This window comes from Bos javanicus, chromosome 6 (genome assembly GCF_032452875.1).
Source record: "Bos javanicus breed banteng chromosome 6, ARS-OSU_banteng_1.0, whole genome shotgun sequence".
Lineage (NCBI taxonomy): Eukaryota > Metazoa > Chordata > Mammalia > Artiodactyla > Bovidae > Bos > Bos javanicus.
The window spans coordinates 93,312,535-93,326,229 of record NC_083873.1 but is presented as its reverse complement, the minus strand read 5'-3'; the positions used below and the strand labels follow the sequence as shown (position 1 = coordinate 93,326,229).

The following is a 13,695-nucleotide window of genomic DNA, read 5'->3' as shown; positions in this document are numbered from 1 at the left end:
TTGTGGGGGAGAAAGTGTTCTCCCCGTCCTACTCCTCCGCCATCTTAGCTCCTCCCTCCAAGGATGCTTTCTTAAACTTAGGTTGTCTCAACCCTGCAACACTGTAATTCTGTGAGTTTGCCCCTTGAGGGACCATATTAGAACAGCTTCTTGGTGAATAGCATGGATACTGGAGTCTGACTGACTCAGGTTCCCACTGGACTCTACTTGGCGCCAGCTACTTGATACTGAGCAAGTTACAGCCTTAATTTCCTCCTGCCTGTTTTCCTCTAAAGTAGTTGTCCCACTGACCCTGTAAAGCTGGTATCAGGACCAAGTGAAAAAATAGAACAAGTAAGGTGCTTCTTACAGTGTCTGCATCAAGGCTGAGCACCAAATTCACAGGAATATTATTTTCGGGCTGAATTACCCTGGTTGCCTGCATTCGTGCTCTGTCGTGTCCTGTTCTTCATGATTCCATGGACTGTAGCCAGCCAGGCTCCTCTGTCCATGGGATTTTCCAGGAAAGAATACTGGAATAGGTTGCCATTTCCTCCTCCAGGGGGTCTTCCTGACCTAGAGATCGAACCTGCACCTCCTGTGTCTCCTGCATTGGCAGGCAGATTCTTTACCACTCTGCCACCTGAGATGCCCTGGTTACTCTAATTTTTATCGACAATTTATCTTTAAAAATGGTCATCATTTTTGTTTATTGCTTCTGATCCCTCTCTAAATCCCCTAATTTTCTTTTTCAATGAAGTGATCAAAATTGTAGAAAGAAACTAACCATGGTGAATAGCCTAGGCAAGTTTCTTCTTTGTTTACTTCACTTCTTCTTTAGGATCAGAAGTGAAGGCTGTGTGGTATGTGGCTTGGAAATGCATTGGGGCTATTTTTCTACAATTAATTTTTATTGGGAGTATAGTTGCTTTGGCTTCCCAGGTGGCTCAGTGGTAAAGAATCCGCCTGCCCGTGCAAGAGCTGTGGACTCGATCCCTCGTCTGGGAAGATCTCCTTGAGAAGAAAATGGCAATCCACTCTAGTATTCTTGCCTGGGAAATCCCAATCACAGAGGAATCTTGCAGGCTATCGTTCACATGGTCGCAAAAAGTCAGACACAATTTAGTGACTAAAACAATAACAAAATAGTTGCTTTAGAATGTTCTGATAGTTTCTATAGTATAGCAAAGTGAATCAGCTGTACATATACATATATTCCTTCTTTTTTATATTTCCTTCCCATTTATTTCCCCATAGAGCATGAGTAGAGTTCCCTGAGCTACACAGTAGGCTCTCATCAGGTTATCTATTTTAAACAGGGTATCAGCAGTATATGTATGTCAATCGCAATCTCCCCATTCATCCCACTCCCTCCTTTACCTCTTGGTGTCTGTATGCTGAATCTAGAAAAATGGTATAAATGATCTTATTTGCAAAATAGAAAGAGAGGATTTGGAGCTCTTAGCAGCAAAGATTCCCATATTTTGTAAGTGGTTGTGGAAACAGTTGTGAGAGTTTAAGGAACCATGGGAAGTTTGCACAATGCATACATGGGTGGAAACCAGTGTTTGGGGGAATAGAGGCCCTCTCCCAATTTTAGACACCATGTAAACACCCTGTAGCCTGGTGCATCCCAGGGAGCAGGGGGTGACCCTTATAACGTCCCCGAATACCTGAGCACATGGACTGAGATTTACACCAAGTGATCATGAGAGCTTTACAAGTTACCAAGCACTTTCACGCTCTGCACCTCCTTTGATCCTGGCAGAAAGCGTGTGTGAAAGTCAATTATCCCTATTCTAATACTGCAGATGCGAAGGCTCTGAGAGCTTAAGTATCTGGCCTGGGGTATCTGTACTCCAATTCCACATACTTTCTACTATGCCATATCACTCACTGTGTCCAAAGCCTTTTAACCTAACCTTGAAATCCAGCATTTCCATGTGAGTATATATTCCAGTGTAACAGTGAAGCCATTTTAATAAGTGGGCTTGTCAAATACACCCCTGAATCTGCAGTATGCTTACAATTATGGTGCAAAAATAAAAATTCAAAGCTATGCACAGGGGGAAAAAAAAGACTCAGATATATTATAGCAAAATAAAAGGCAATTGGGTTTAGGCAGGTAGATGGTAGAGAGATTATTTTTCTACTTTTTTCTGCATTCAAAATTCCCCTTAATGAACATATGTTCATAATGAAAAATATAAGTAGTGGATTTTTCCCCCAAGTAGCCCAAGAGTCAAAAAATTCATCCAATAGCAAGGAAGGTTCTTGTAGGAGCAGAGAGGGGCCTCCCCTACCTCCTAAGAAATTGGGGCTTCCCTGGCTCAAATGGTAAAAAATCTACCTGCAGTGTAGGATACCTGGCTTCAATCCCTTGGTTGGGAAGATTCCCTGGAAAAGAGAATGACTATCCAGTCAAGTATTCTTGTCTGGGAAATCCCATGGACAGGGGAGTCTGGTGGGCTACGATCCATGGGGAAAGAAAGCATCAGACACAGCTGAACCACTACACATGCATGCACCCCTTCATCTCATCTTCAGCCACTTATAGATGACCCAGCTCTGAGTCGCACCATTCAGAATGGCATCAATTCTCTGTGGGCAATACACCAAAGCAAGGGCAGGAATCACTTCTAAATTTTGACAGAAGTCCAGATTTTGTCCTGAAGAGATCAACTTATATTCAGAGTAGCAAATTAAAACAAATAAATAGAATTTTACAATGAGCTCCATGTCTGTCTCAGCTACTCATACTGTCTCTGAATGAATCCCCACCTGGAATTTCTGAGAGTGTGACTCTGAGGACAGTGGAGGAAAAGGAACTAACTCTTTAAGATCACCTGTTATTCACCAAAGGAAGGGGGATGTCAGTGGGACCATTCTCTCACATGTCAGTCTTCCATCCAGAAACACTCAGAAACTATTGTGGTGGGAAAACAAAGCACTTCTGGCTTGGGTCCCGCCTCACAGGATCCCTCAAGAGGTAAGTCTGGAAGTTACCTAAACATTTCCTTCAATCAGGCTTACTCACCTTCACACAGTCCAGTGATCTCCAAGTAAAACTGGGCTCTGCACCGGGACAGACACTCGCCTGAGGTGATGTTTGCGCCTGACAGCGGCTCAAACTGCAGTCCGTCCTCTGGCTTCCTGCACTGGGTGCAGTGGGAGTGTGCTGGACCCACACAGGTCAAGCAAGAGGTATGACAGGCTGCCAAGGGGAACAGAATGCAGGAGTCAGCCCGAGGATCAGATAAGCATTGCAACCGAGGGGAGTCCCTAAGGAAGTCCGATTCACTCAGAAAAGTTCACCAGATACAACCTTGCAGATAACTGTTTTTCCAGCATTCTCCATAAAGCCCAGGGGGATAATAACAATATCTGTGAGAGGCCAAATGAGGGTGATGCTAACTAGCCATGTCTCTCGGGTCCTAGAAGAGCTGCCAGGCTAGATCACGGAGGGAAGAAAAAAGCAAACTGGACAATATTGGCTTGGTTCTCCAGAGAGTCACATACAGAGGAGGATGATATAATCTCAGTTTTTCATGGAAGATTTTAAGAAGCATTCCTATAAAGGCGGTTACTCTATTATGTGCAAAACTGGTAGTTGTGTTACTGTCCATTACAGCATCCATCACCCACTACAGAGGGGTCCAGAAATTCTAACAAAATTCTGTTAGAATTTATATGAGGAAAGGCTGCTTTTCTAGACAAGGAAGAGGCCCTTTACAGCAGCAACAAACACTTGACAATCCATCATGGTTTCTGGTTTTCCTTGGCTGCTGGTGAGAATCAGAGCCAGAGTACTCAAAATCTCTCCTGCCCACACTCTGATATAATGGTTGCTCCCATCTTTTCAAAGATTCTCTAAATTGTCTTTTTCGGGATATTTATAGCAGCTGCCCTGTTTTAAATACTTTTTTTTTTCCCTTGTAACTATCCTTCACAACTTTTCCAAGGTGCCCTATGTATAAATAAACATAAATTAACTTCGCTTAATTAAAATGTTTGCTCCCAACGTTCCAGTTTCAAAATGCTCAAAGGAGATTGCCCTCCCTATGAGCCGAGAGCCTTTCCGGCAAATAGGTATGGAAGATTTTCTGTTTTACTCAGCCCAGAGGCATTGCTGGTAACTCTCAGTTTGCTCAGCAGCATCATTAACAAAAAGAAGTTCTTCAGGGAAAAACAAAATGAAGACTAAGAAAAACATTAGTAATAATGCTCAGAGGATTCAAAAGAGAGGAAAGAAGAACTGGGTTCATTTTAAGGCACAGGAAAGGGAATAACACACCCCTCAAGGATGACCAGAAAGACGGTGGCCCATTGAGTGTTATGACAAATATTCAAATGTGATTTTTCAAATTCTCCCTTTGATAATGAAAAAAAAAAAAAAAGCTAATAATACAGGCATAACCACATGGGATACACTAGAAGAAGAGCTGCCCCACAAAGTAACTTATCTCTATGTCCTTGTGATGGGAAAGTTTATCAGGAGTGATGATAAGGGACTTCTCTGGTAATCCAGGGGTTAAGAATCCACTTTCCAATGCAGAGGATGGGAGTTAAATCCCTGGTCCTGGAACTTAAATTGCACACGCCCTGGGGCCTATGCCACAACTACTGAGCCCGCAAGCCTGAATGCTGCAACGAGTCCCAGCAGAGCAAATAAATAAATGATGATGACACCAACAATACCTTTGCAGACACCATGGTCAGGGTAGAAGCCCTCTCCACAGTTGGGCAGACAGTGGCCTTGGCGCAGGGCCTGGGGGTGGATGCAGGCGGTGCAGTGAGCGGCCGTGGGTCCTGAGCAGCTGGCACATGAGTTGTGACAAACTGAGGGAGAAAGGAATACAATGGGACCAGGGTAACTAGGGAGTCCACTTCTTGGCCGGCCTCCTCATGCACGAAGATGCCCGCTTTTCTATCCTCAATCCCCCTCACGTGTTGCACCAAATCAAGGGGCATATGTGTTCGGAGGTGGTTATGTTACCAGCACCGCTCACGCTGCAACTCTGCCCATCTTTCATCCACGTTCTATTATTTATTAGCTACCCTTTATTTGGGCTTCCCAGGTTGCGCAGGGGTTAAGGGGATGCAGTCCAGGAGATGCAAGAGACCTGGGTTCAATCCCTGGGTTGGGAAGATCCCCTGGAGGAGGAAGTGGCAACCCATTCCAGGATTCTTGCCTGAAAAACTCCATGGACAGAGGAGCCTGGTGGGCTACAGTAGACAGTAGACATGGGCCAACACAAAGAGTTGGCCATGACTGAGTAACTCAACACAAATCCTTTATTTAGTGTTTATATTGTGTTTTATATATATTGCCACTTTTAATCTTCATAGCAATGTTAATGCAGTAGGAAGTATTAACCTCATTTTACAGATGAGAAAACCAAGGTCATGGAAAGTTAAAAAATTTACTAAAGATCACAAAGCTAGTTAGTAGCAGAGCTGGAATTTAGCCCGAGGTCTATCTGAACCTAAGACTCCCCAGGTGAATAGGGAAGAGGAGAAAGTTCATGGATCTGGGTGTTGGGACCCCTGGCATTTTTGAAGGGCCTGTCCCCTAGCTTATGCCCTTAGCCAAGACTGGGTCTCTCCAGGCCTAGTTTCCTTGACATATGCATGGTGAGACATTGGGTTCAATGGTCTTTTAACACACTTACAGTTGGACATTCTAGGAGTCTAAGTAAAAATTATGTTAAAGGATTTGACCACTACATATGGCAGTCAGGCATGCCTCTCTCCTGCTTTGGTCCTGGCTAGTAACAACGGGACACTCTGACTCCAAGAGGCAGATGGCACCACGCTGTTCTAATTAACAGGAGTGAACCCTGGAAGAAGGTTCTGGAGGACCATGGTCAGGAGCTGGGAGAGGGGAGTGTGGAGACAGGAGGAGATCGCTGGGGACAGAATACTGAGGACAAGAGATAAAGAGTGGATGAGTAAAGAGGCTGACAAACAAACAGGAGGCTGATGATTCAAGGTGGTAGGATGGGTCTAAATATCCTGCCCAAACAGACGCTAGAAGTGGAAGTAAGAATACACATGCTTGTTTCAGAGAAGAAGGTCCATCAGGGTGTCTGAGGCAGCAGTAAGTTCCCATCTCAAACAGGAATGTTTCCTAGTTTAAGATGTATAAGTCTGAAAAAAGATACTATATAAAGAGCACATAAAACCAAATTTTCGATAGATACACACTTTAGCTTTACAAGCTATCAAACTTGGTTTGCTTTTTTATTTTCCTGGTGTGCTATAGTTGCCAACATATGTGTTTACAAACGCCATCTAAAGAATGATGCTCTCCTACCTACAGCCTGAGTGAGTAATGGTTGACAAGTACACACGTACACACAAGGACTGTGTGAAGACTTTAGAGGTTTTCTTGGCATTTCAAAATGATCCCCTGATCTTTAATGATGATTGGTATGTGTAAGCCCCTTATTTAATCACATTACTCCCCCAGCATCCACCCATATTTCCCACCCTCATAACAGATATATTTTCCTTTTAATTTGCCATTTACTTACCATGCACACAAACTTCCAAGTGAGCAACATACAGCACTGCGTGTAATCAAACATGTGTTAATTACTTTTTTGGTGATGACGAGGATGATGGTAACAGTTACCCATGTAACTTACCTTTACATCTCCCAGTGGCATCAGCATAGTACCCACCAGGGCATTCAGAAATGCATTTCCCATCATGCAACATGGTCTTCTCCACACAGGTAAGACATCTGGGACTACTAGGGCCACAACTCTTACAGGATTGATCACAAGCTAAAGGGAAAGAAAACCCATCAGAGAAAATCAATAATGAACAAAGGGAGCAAAGGAAGTCTGTTCTTTCAACGTCCACAGTTGGCATCAACATAGTAATCACATTTCTGGCTGCTCAGCTGAGGTCTGTTTCCTTGATTCAAAATGTTCTGTATTCACAGTTGAAGGAGAACTCAATAAGTATTCACTGAACTAAGCATAACAAATATTCTGAGGCTCACCTACCAGTGTGTCCAATTTAATATGGGATTTAAAGTCAAAACGGCTTTGGCAGTAGGGTTCCCAGATTTAACAAATAAAATACCAGATGCTCAGTTAAATTTGAATTTCAAGATAAATAAAAAATAAGTTTTTAGTTTAAGTTTGTCCAAAATAGTTCATCCTATATTTCATCTGACAACCCTGGTTGGAGAGAGAATTCAGAGTTATACTAAGCAAGGCCATGCTATAAAACTTCAGTTCAAATTGCTGAGTTTCATACAATCTTCTAAAATCTACTCGTTCACTTATTCATTCAGTGAGCCCTGAACACATTTCTTAAACTCTGTGCCAAGTACTGTGCCAGGTAGTAGAGACACAAAATCCAAATCAATTTGGTCTCAGCTTTAAGGAACTTGTTAAGTCTACCAGAGGGAAATAAACATATGCAATATTAGGAATACTAAATGTATTGCTCAGATTAGTCTGCATAAGCATCATAAAAATTTCAACAAAATGTGTGTGGGGTAAGAAGTATGAAAGGTGAGGAAAGGATTCATGGAAAAAATGACGCTTGAGCGCTGTCTTAGATATCAAGTCAAAGCATGCCAAGATGATGGGAATATACTCTCAGCTGAAGCAGCGAAGCAAGTATAGGCCTAGAACCTGGGAAAGCCATGAACTGCAGGACACCAGGCTTTCCTGTCCTTCACCATCTCCTGGAGTTTGCTCAGGGAAAGGCTTGGAAACAGCAGTTCTGTTTTTTTGGCCAGAAAAGTGGGAAGGGCCAGATTACAGAAACCTGTCTACCAGACTTCATAGTCTAGATGCTCATCTTAGGAAAGCTTTCAGGAGCTTCTCTCTACACAATTTTTGGGTTTCCCTGGTGGCTCAGAAGGTAAGAATCTGCCTGCAATGCAGATTAGGTTCGACTGGGTTGGGAAGAGCCCCTGGAGGAGGACAACCCACTCTAGTATTCTTGCCTAGAGAATCTCATGGACAGAGAAGCCTGGCAGGCTACTATCCATGGGGTCACAAAAAGGCGGACAAGACTGAGTGACTAACACTGTCACACTCACTACAATTTTTAGCATAGTAAAAATATGGCTATGTTTGTGTTTAAGCAGGATCACTTTGGCTTCAGCTGGGAGGCAGTTTGGAGGGATGAGGAGGAGACTAAGGGACCCAGTTGGTAAATTGTGGAAATGCTTGGGAAACCAGATGACTGGGAGCTGCATCAAGTCTGAATGAGGTGATAGATTTAAGAGCTGTGTAGGTGGAAGTGTCTCAGATGGCTGCCATGGGCCTAGTACAGGGAATGAGTGATGCTACTCGAGGAACAAAAAAAAAAGAGTAGGTGTGGGGGTTCATCTGGGACACGTGCAGTCCAGTAAATAGCCTGACTGACAGTTCTGAGACTCAGGGGAGGGCCCTGGGGGTCATCACATACAGGTGTGGTTGTTGAAATCAGAAACAAGTTGATTTATTCAGTAAAGGGATTTCCCAGGTGGCACTTGGAGAAGGAAATGGCAACTCACTGCAGTATTCTTACCTAGAGAATCCTGTGGACAGAGGAGCTTGGTGGGCTGCTGTCCATGGGGTCACACAGAGTCGGACACGACTGAAGCAATTTAGCATGCGTGCATGCATTGGAGAAGGAAATGGCAACCCACTCCAGTGTTCTTGCCTGGAGAATCCCAGGGGCAGAGGAGCCTGGTGGGCTGCTGTCTATGGGGTTGCACAGAGTGGGACACGACTGAAAACTTAGCAGCACCAACAGCAGGTGGCACTAGTGGTAAATCCACCTGCCAATGCAGAAGACTTAAGACACACAGGTTCGATCCCTGGGTGGGAAAGATCCCCTAGAGAAGGGTACCGCAAGCCACTCCAGTATTCTTGCCTGGAGGGCTACAGTCCACGGACATGACAGAATTGGACATGACTGAAGCGACTTAGCACGCAAACATGCGTAAGAAGATGTATTGTTTCTCCAGCACTGTAAAAGCCCAAGGCAAATACGGACGCCAGGAGAGGTTTTTAAAAAGAGAAGAGTTTTAATAATTGCTGAAAGCATATCTAGGAGAAAGAAGGGAGATATATTCAAAAGTACAGATGGAGAGATTAGCCTTGAACAGAACAAACTCCTTTGTTGAACAGAAAACAAAGTTGAGGGTAAATGCAGTAGCAGGTAAGTCTATGACTCAAACACACTCATGGCTAAATTCTTTAAAAACAAGCCAAACACACTTCTTCTCACTATCAGAGAACCGATGATTCAGGAAGAGAGAACTACTGAGAGATTTATTCTGTTTGTTCTCTTAATCTACCTACACCATCCTAACTTCCTGAAAAACATTTAAAGAACTTGAGGAAAAATATGGCAATTGATGTTGTCAAATAAAGGATAAAAGGAAAGATATACCCATTTGAATGCAGAGTTCCAAAGAATAGCAAGGAGAGATAAGAATGCCTTCCTCAGTGATCAATGCAAAGAAAGAGAGGAAAACAATAAAATGGGAAACACTAGAGGTTTCTTCAAGAAAATTAGAGATACAAAGGGAACATTTCATGCAAAGATAGGCTCAATAAAGGACAGAAATGCTATGGACCTAACAGAAGCAGAAGATATTAAGAAGAGGTGGTAAGAATACACAAAAGAACTATACAAAAAAGATCTTCATGACCCAGATAATCATAATGGTATGATCACTCACCTAGAGCCAGACTTCCTAGAATGTGAGGTCAATTGGGCCTTGGGAAGCATCACTACGAACAAAGGTAGTGGAGGTGAAGGAATTCCAGTTGAGCTATTTCAAATCCTGAAAGATGATGCTGTGAAAGTGCTGCACTCAATATGCCAGCAAATTTGGAAAACTCAGCAGTGGCCACAGGACTGGAAAAGGTCAGTTTTCATTCCAATCCCAAAGAAAGGCAATGCCAAAGAATGCTCAAACGACCGCACAATTGCACTCATCTCACACGCTAGTAAAGTAATGCTGAAAATTCTCCAAGCCAGGCTTCAGCAATATGTGAACCGTGAACTTCCTGATGTTCAAGCTGGTTTTAGAAAAGGCAGAGGAACCAGAGATCAAATTGCCAACATCTGCTGGATCATGGAAAAAGCAAGAGAGTTCCAGAAACACACCTATTTCTGCTTTATTGACTATGCCAAAGCCTTTGGCTGTGTGGATCACTATAAACTGTGGAAAATTCTGAAAGAGATGGGAATACCAGACCACCTGACCTGCCTCTTGAGAAACCTGTATACAGGTCAAGAAGCAACAGTTAGAACTGGACATGGAACAACAGACTGGTTCTAAATAGGAAAAGGAGTTCATCAAGGCTGTATTTTGTCACCCTTCTTATTTAACTTATATGCAGAGTACATCATGATAAACGCTGGGCTGAAAGAAACACAAGCTGGAATCAAGATTGCCGGGAGAAATATCAATAACCACAGATATGCAGATGACACCACTCTTATGGCAAAAGTGAAGAGGAACTAAAAAGCCTCTTGATGAAAGTGATAGTGGAGAGTGAAAAAGTTGGCTTAAAGCTCAACATTCAGAAAACGAAGATCATGGCATCCGGTCCCATCACTTCATGAGAAATAGATGGGGAAACAGTGGAAACAGGGGCTGACTTTATATTTTGCGGCTCCAAAATCACTGCAGATGGTGACTGCAGCCATGAAATTAAAAGACGCTTACTCCTTGGAAGGAAAGTTATGACCAACCTAGATAGTATATGGAAAAGCAGAGATATTACTTTACCAACAAAGGTCCATCTAGTCAAGGCTATGGTTTTTCCAGTAGTCGTGTGTGGATGTGAGAGTTGGACAGTGAAGAAAGCTGAGCACTGAAGAATTGATGCTTTTGAACTGTGGTGTTGGAGAAGACTCTTGAGAGTCCCTTGGACTGCAAGGAGATCCAACCAGTCCATTCTAAAGGAGATCAGTCCTGGGTGTTCTTTGGAAGGACTGATGCTGAAGCTCCAGTACTTTGGCCACCTCATGCAAAGAGTTGACTCATTGGAAAAGACTCTGATGCTGGGAGGGATTGGGGGCAGGAGGAGAAGGGGATGACAGAGGATGAGATGGTTGGATGGCATCACCGACTCGATGGACATGAGTTTGAGTGAACTCCTGGAGTTGGTGATGGACAGAAAGGCCTGGTGTGCTGTGATTCATGGGGTCACAAAGAGTTAGACACGACTGAGCGACTGAACTGAACTGAAAGTTCATGAATACTTAACAAAAGTGAAAAGGGTGTGGTTGCCACTGCTGGAGATAGCTGGAGAACCATTGTGGGAGCAGTACATGAGGTGGACAACCTCTCCCTCCTCACAACCAGATTCCATGGGCACTGGAGTCAGCTCTACTGTTACCCAACAGGGCATTTGAAGTACAAGGGGCATTTAAACCAAACAGTATTGAGATGGATTGGCTTGTGAAACATAATGGCCCAAATGATACTAGTGATGGACAGTACAACTTCGTGGACTGCCATCTGATTGCGGCAAAGAGGAAATAGTTCTTTCAGGGGTTGGAAATCGTGCCAAATGGAATAACTCTGATGATGGACTACCACAGGAGAAGCACAGGGGAGGCCTTCGTGCTTTTGCTTCAAAGAAAATAGCAGAAAATGCACTTGGGAAACACAAGGAAAGAATGAGGCCCAGGGCTATTGAGAACCTCAGAAGTAGCAGCAAGGAAATCAAAGGATTTTATGATCCACCAAGAAGTTTGCTTGGGCCAACAACCAGGACCACACGATAGACCAATAGGAGGAAGAGGAAATTATTATGGAGCTGGGCATGGAAGCATGTATGACAGAATTCGATGAGAAGATGATGGGTATGATGGTGATTATGGAGGTTTTGATGACTATAGTGGCCACAGTGTTTATGGCTACGGAAATGATGACTTTGATGACAGCATGAGCGATGGAAGAGGTATGGGAGGACATGGCTATGGGGGAGTTGGTGATACAAGTTCAGGTTTTCATGGTAGTCATTTTGTACATATGAGAGGACCACCTTTTCAGGCAACTGGAGATGACATTGCTAATTTCTTCTCACCACTAAATTCAATCCAAATGCATACTGATATTGGAACTGATGGCAGGGCAACAGGAGAAGATGTAGAGTTTGTGACATATGAAGATGCAGTAGCTACCATGTCCAAAGAGAAGAATAACACACAACATCAATACATTGAACTCTTCTTGAATCAAATTCATGGAAGGCGGCTCAGGAATGGGAGGTTACGGCAGAGATGGAATGGATAATCAAAGAGCCCACAGATCAGCTGTAAGGATGGGAATGGGGAACAATTACAGTGGAGGATACGGTACTCCTGATGGCTTGAGTTGTTCTGGCCTGGGTGGTGGAGGCAGTAGCAGTTACTATGGGCAAGGTGGCATAAGTGGAAGTGGATGGCATGGGATATACTAAAAACATAACCACGGATATAAAAGTCCTGCCAACATCATCTGGTCTACTAGACTTTCTTATAGATTTTCTTTCTTTTATATTTTAAGAATTTTATAATGACTGAAGGAATGTGTTTTCAAAACACTACTTAGTAAAGCAACAGATTGTGATGGGAAAATTTGTTTTCTGTAGGTTTTATTTGTTGTATGTGTGCGTGTGTGCTAAGTCACTTCAGTAGTGTCTGACTCTTTGCGACCCTACGGACTATATCCCACCAGACTCCCTGTCCATGGGATTCTCCAGGCAGGACTACTGGAGTGGGTTACCATGCCCTCTTCCAAAGGATCTTCCCAACCCAGAGATCAAACTAGTGATCTCCTATGTCTCCTGCATTGGCAGGTAGGTTCTTTACCACTAGTACCACCTGGGAAGCCATCTGTTGCATACTTTGACTTAAAAAATAAGTTTTTACGTTCAAACCACTGATGCTGATACTTTTTATATACTAGCTACTCCTAAGAATGTGCTGCTTTCATAAGATTAAGGCTGATGTATTTTCCTGTTAGCACTACAAGACGTGAAAAATGAAATCAAAAGTCACTCAGTTTTGTCCGACACAGTGACCCCATGGACTATACAGTCCTTGGAATTCTCTAGGCCAGAATACTGGAATGGGTAGCCTTTCCCTTCTCTAGGGCATCTTCCCAACCCAAGGATTGAACCCAGGTCTCCCACTTGCAGGTGGATTCTCTACCAGCTGAGCCATTATGTCTACTTTTTAAAGATGTAAGACACAAATCCATGTCTTGAGAGTCTTACCATTGGATTTTGCATCTGATGTTTGGAGTTTTAGAGCCATTGCATTAAAAAATAATTATATGCGGCAAAGAAAAAGGTACTTTTTACTTTTAATCCCTTTAATCAATATGGCTTTTTTCCAAACTGTCTAATGGATCAAAATAAAACCTGTTGATGTGAATTCAGTTATTAAACTTGCTACTTGGTTTTTCTAGAAATGTTATTAATGTAATAAATATCAAGGTGGGAGATAAGTAAAAAGGAAAGAAAGGGATAATTTGCCCAATCAGACACTGAGACATATTGCAAAACAATAGAAATTAAGGAATAAAACAAACAATGTGACAGTGGTATAGGAATAGAAATTTAGACTATGAAATACCTCAGAGACAGATCTGTGTGCATAGGAAAATTTAATATCCAATAAAGATCAATGGAGAAAGTTAGATTGAATGCTGGGAAACTGGATCATGAAACGGAGAAAAATCAAACTGCA

General features: G+C 43.0%; 1 protein-coding gene and 1 pseudogene across 1 annotated transcript in view; one reads left to right on the top strand and one right to left on the bottom strand.

The window, feature by feature from the left end:
- FRAS1 (Fraser extracellular matrix complex subunit 1) overlaps positions 1-13,695 on the bottom strand; it is a 538,610-nt gene that overhangs the window by 255,796 nt on the left and 269,119 nt on the right. The window contains exons 16-18 of the mRNA XM_061420570.1: positions 6,630-6,770; positions 4,678-4,818; positions 3,017-3,193 (exon numbers count right to left, since the gene is read on the bottom strand). Of these exons, the coding sequence (XP_061276554.1) occupies positions 3,017-3,193; positions 4,678-4,818; positions 6,630-6,770 (459 nt within the window). The remainder of the gene's footprint in view (positions 1-3,016; positions 3,194-4,677; positions 4,819-6,629; positions 6,771-13,695) is intronic.
- On the top strand, positions 10,471-12,763 carry LOC133249747 (heterogeneous nuclear ribonucleoprotein H3-like; annotated as a pseudogene).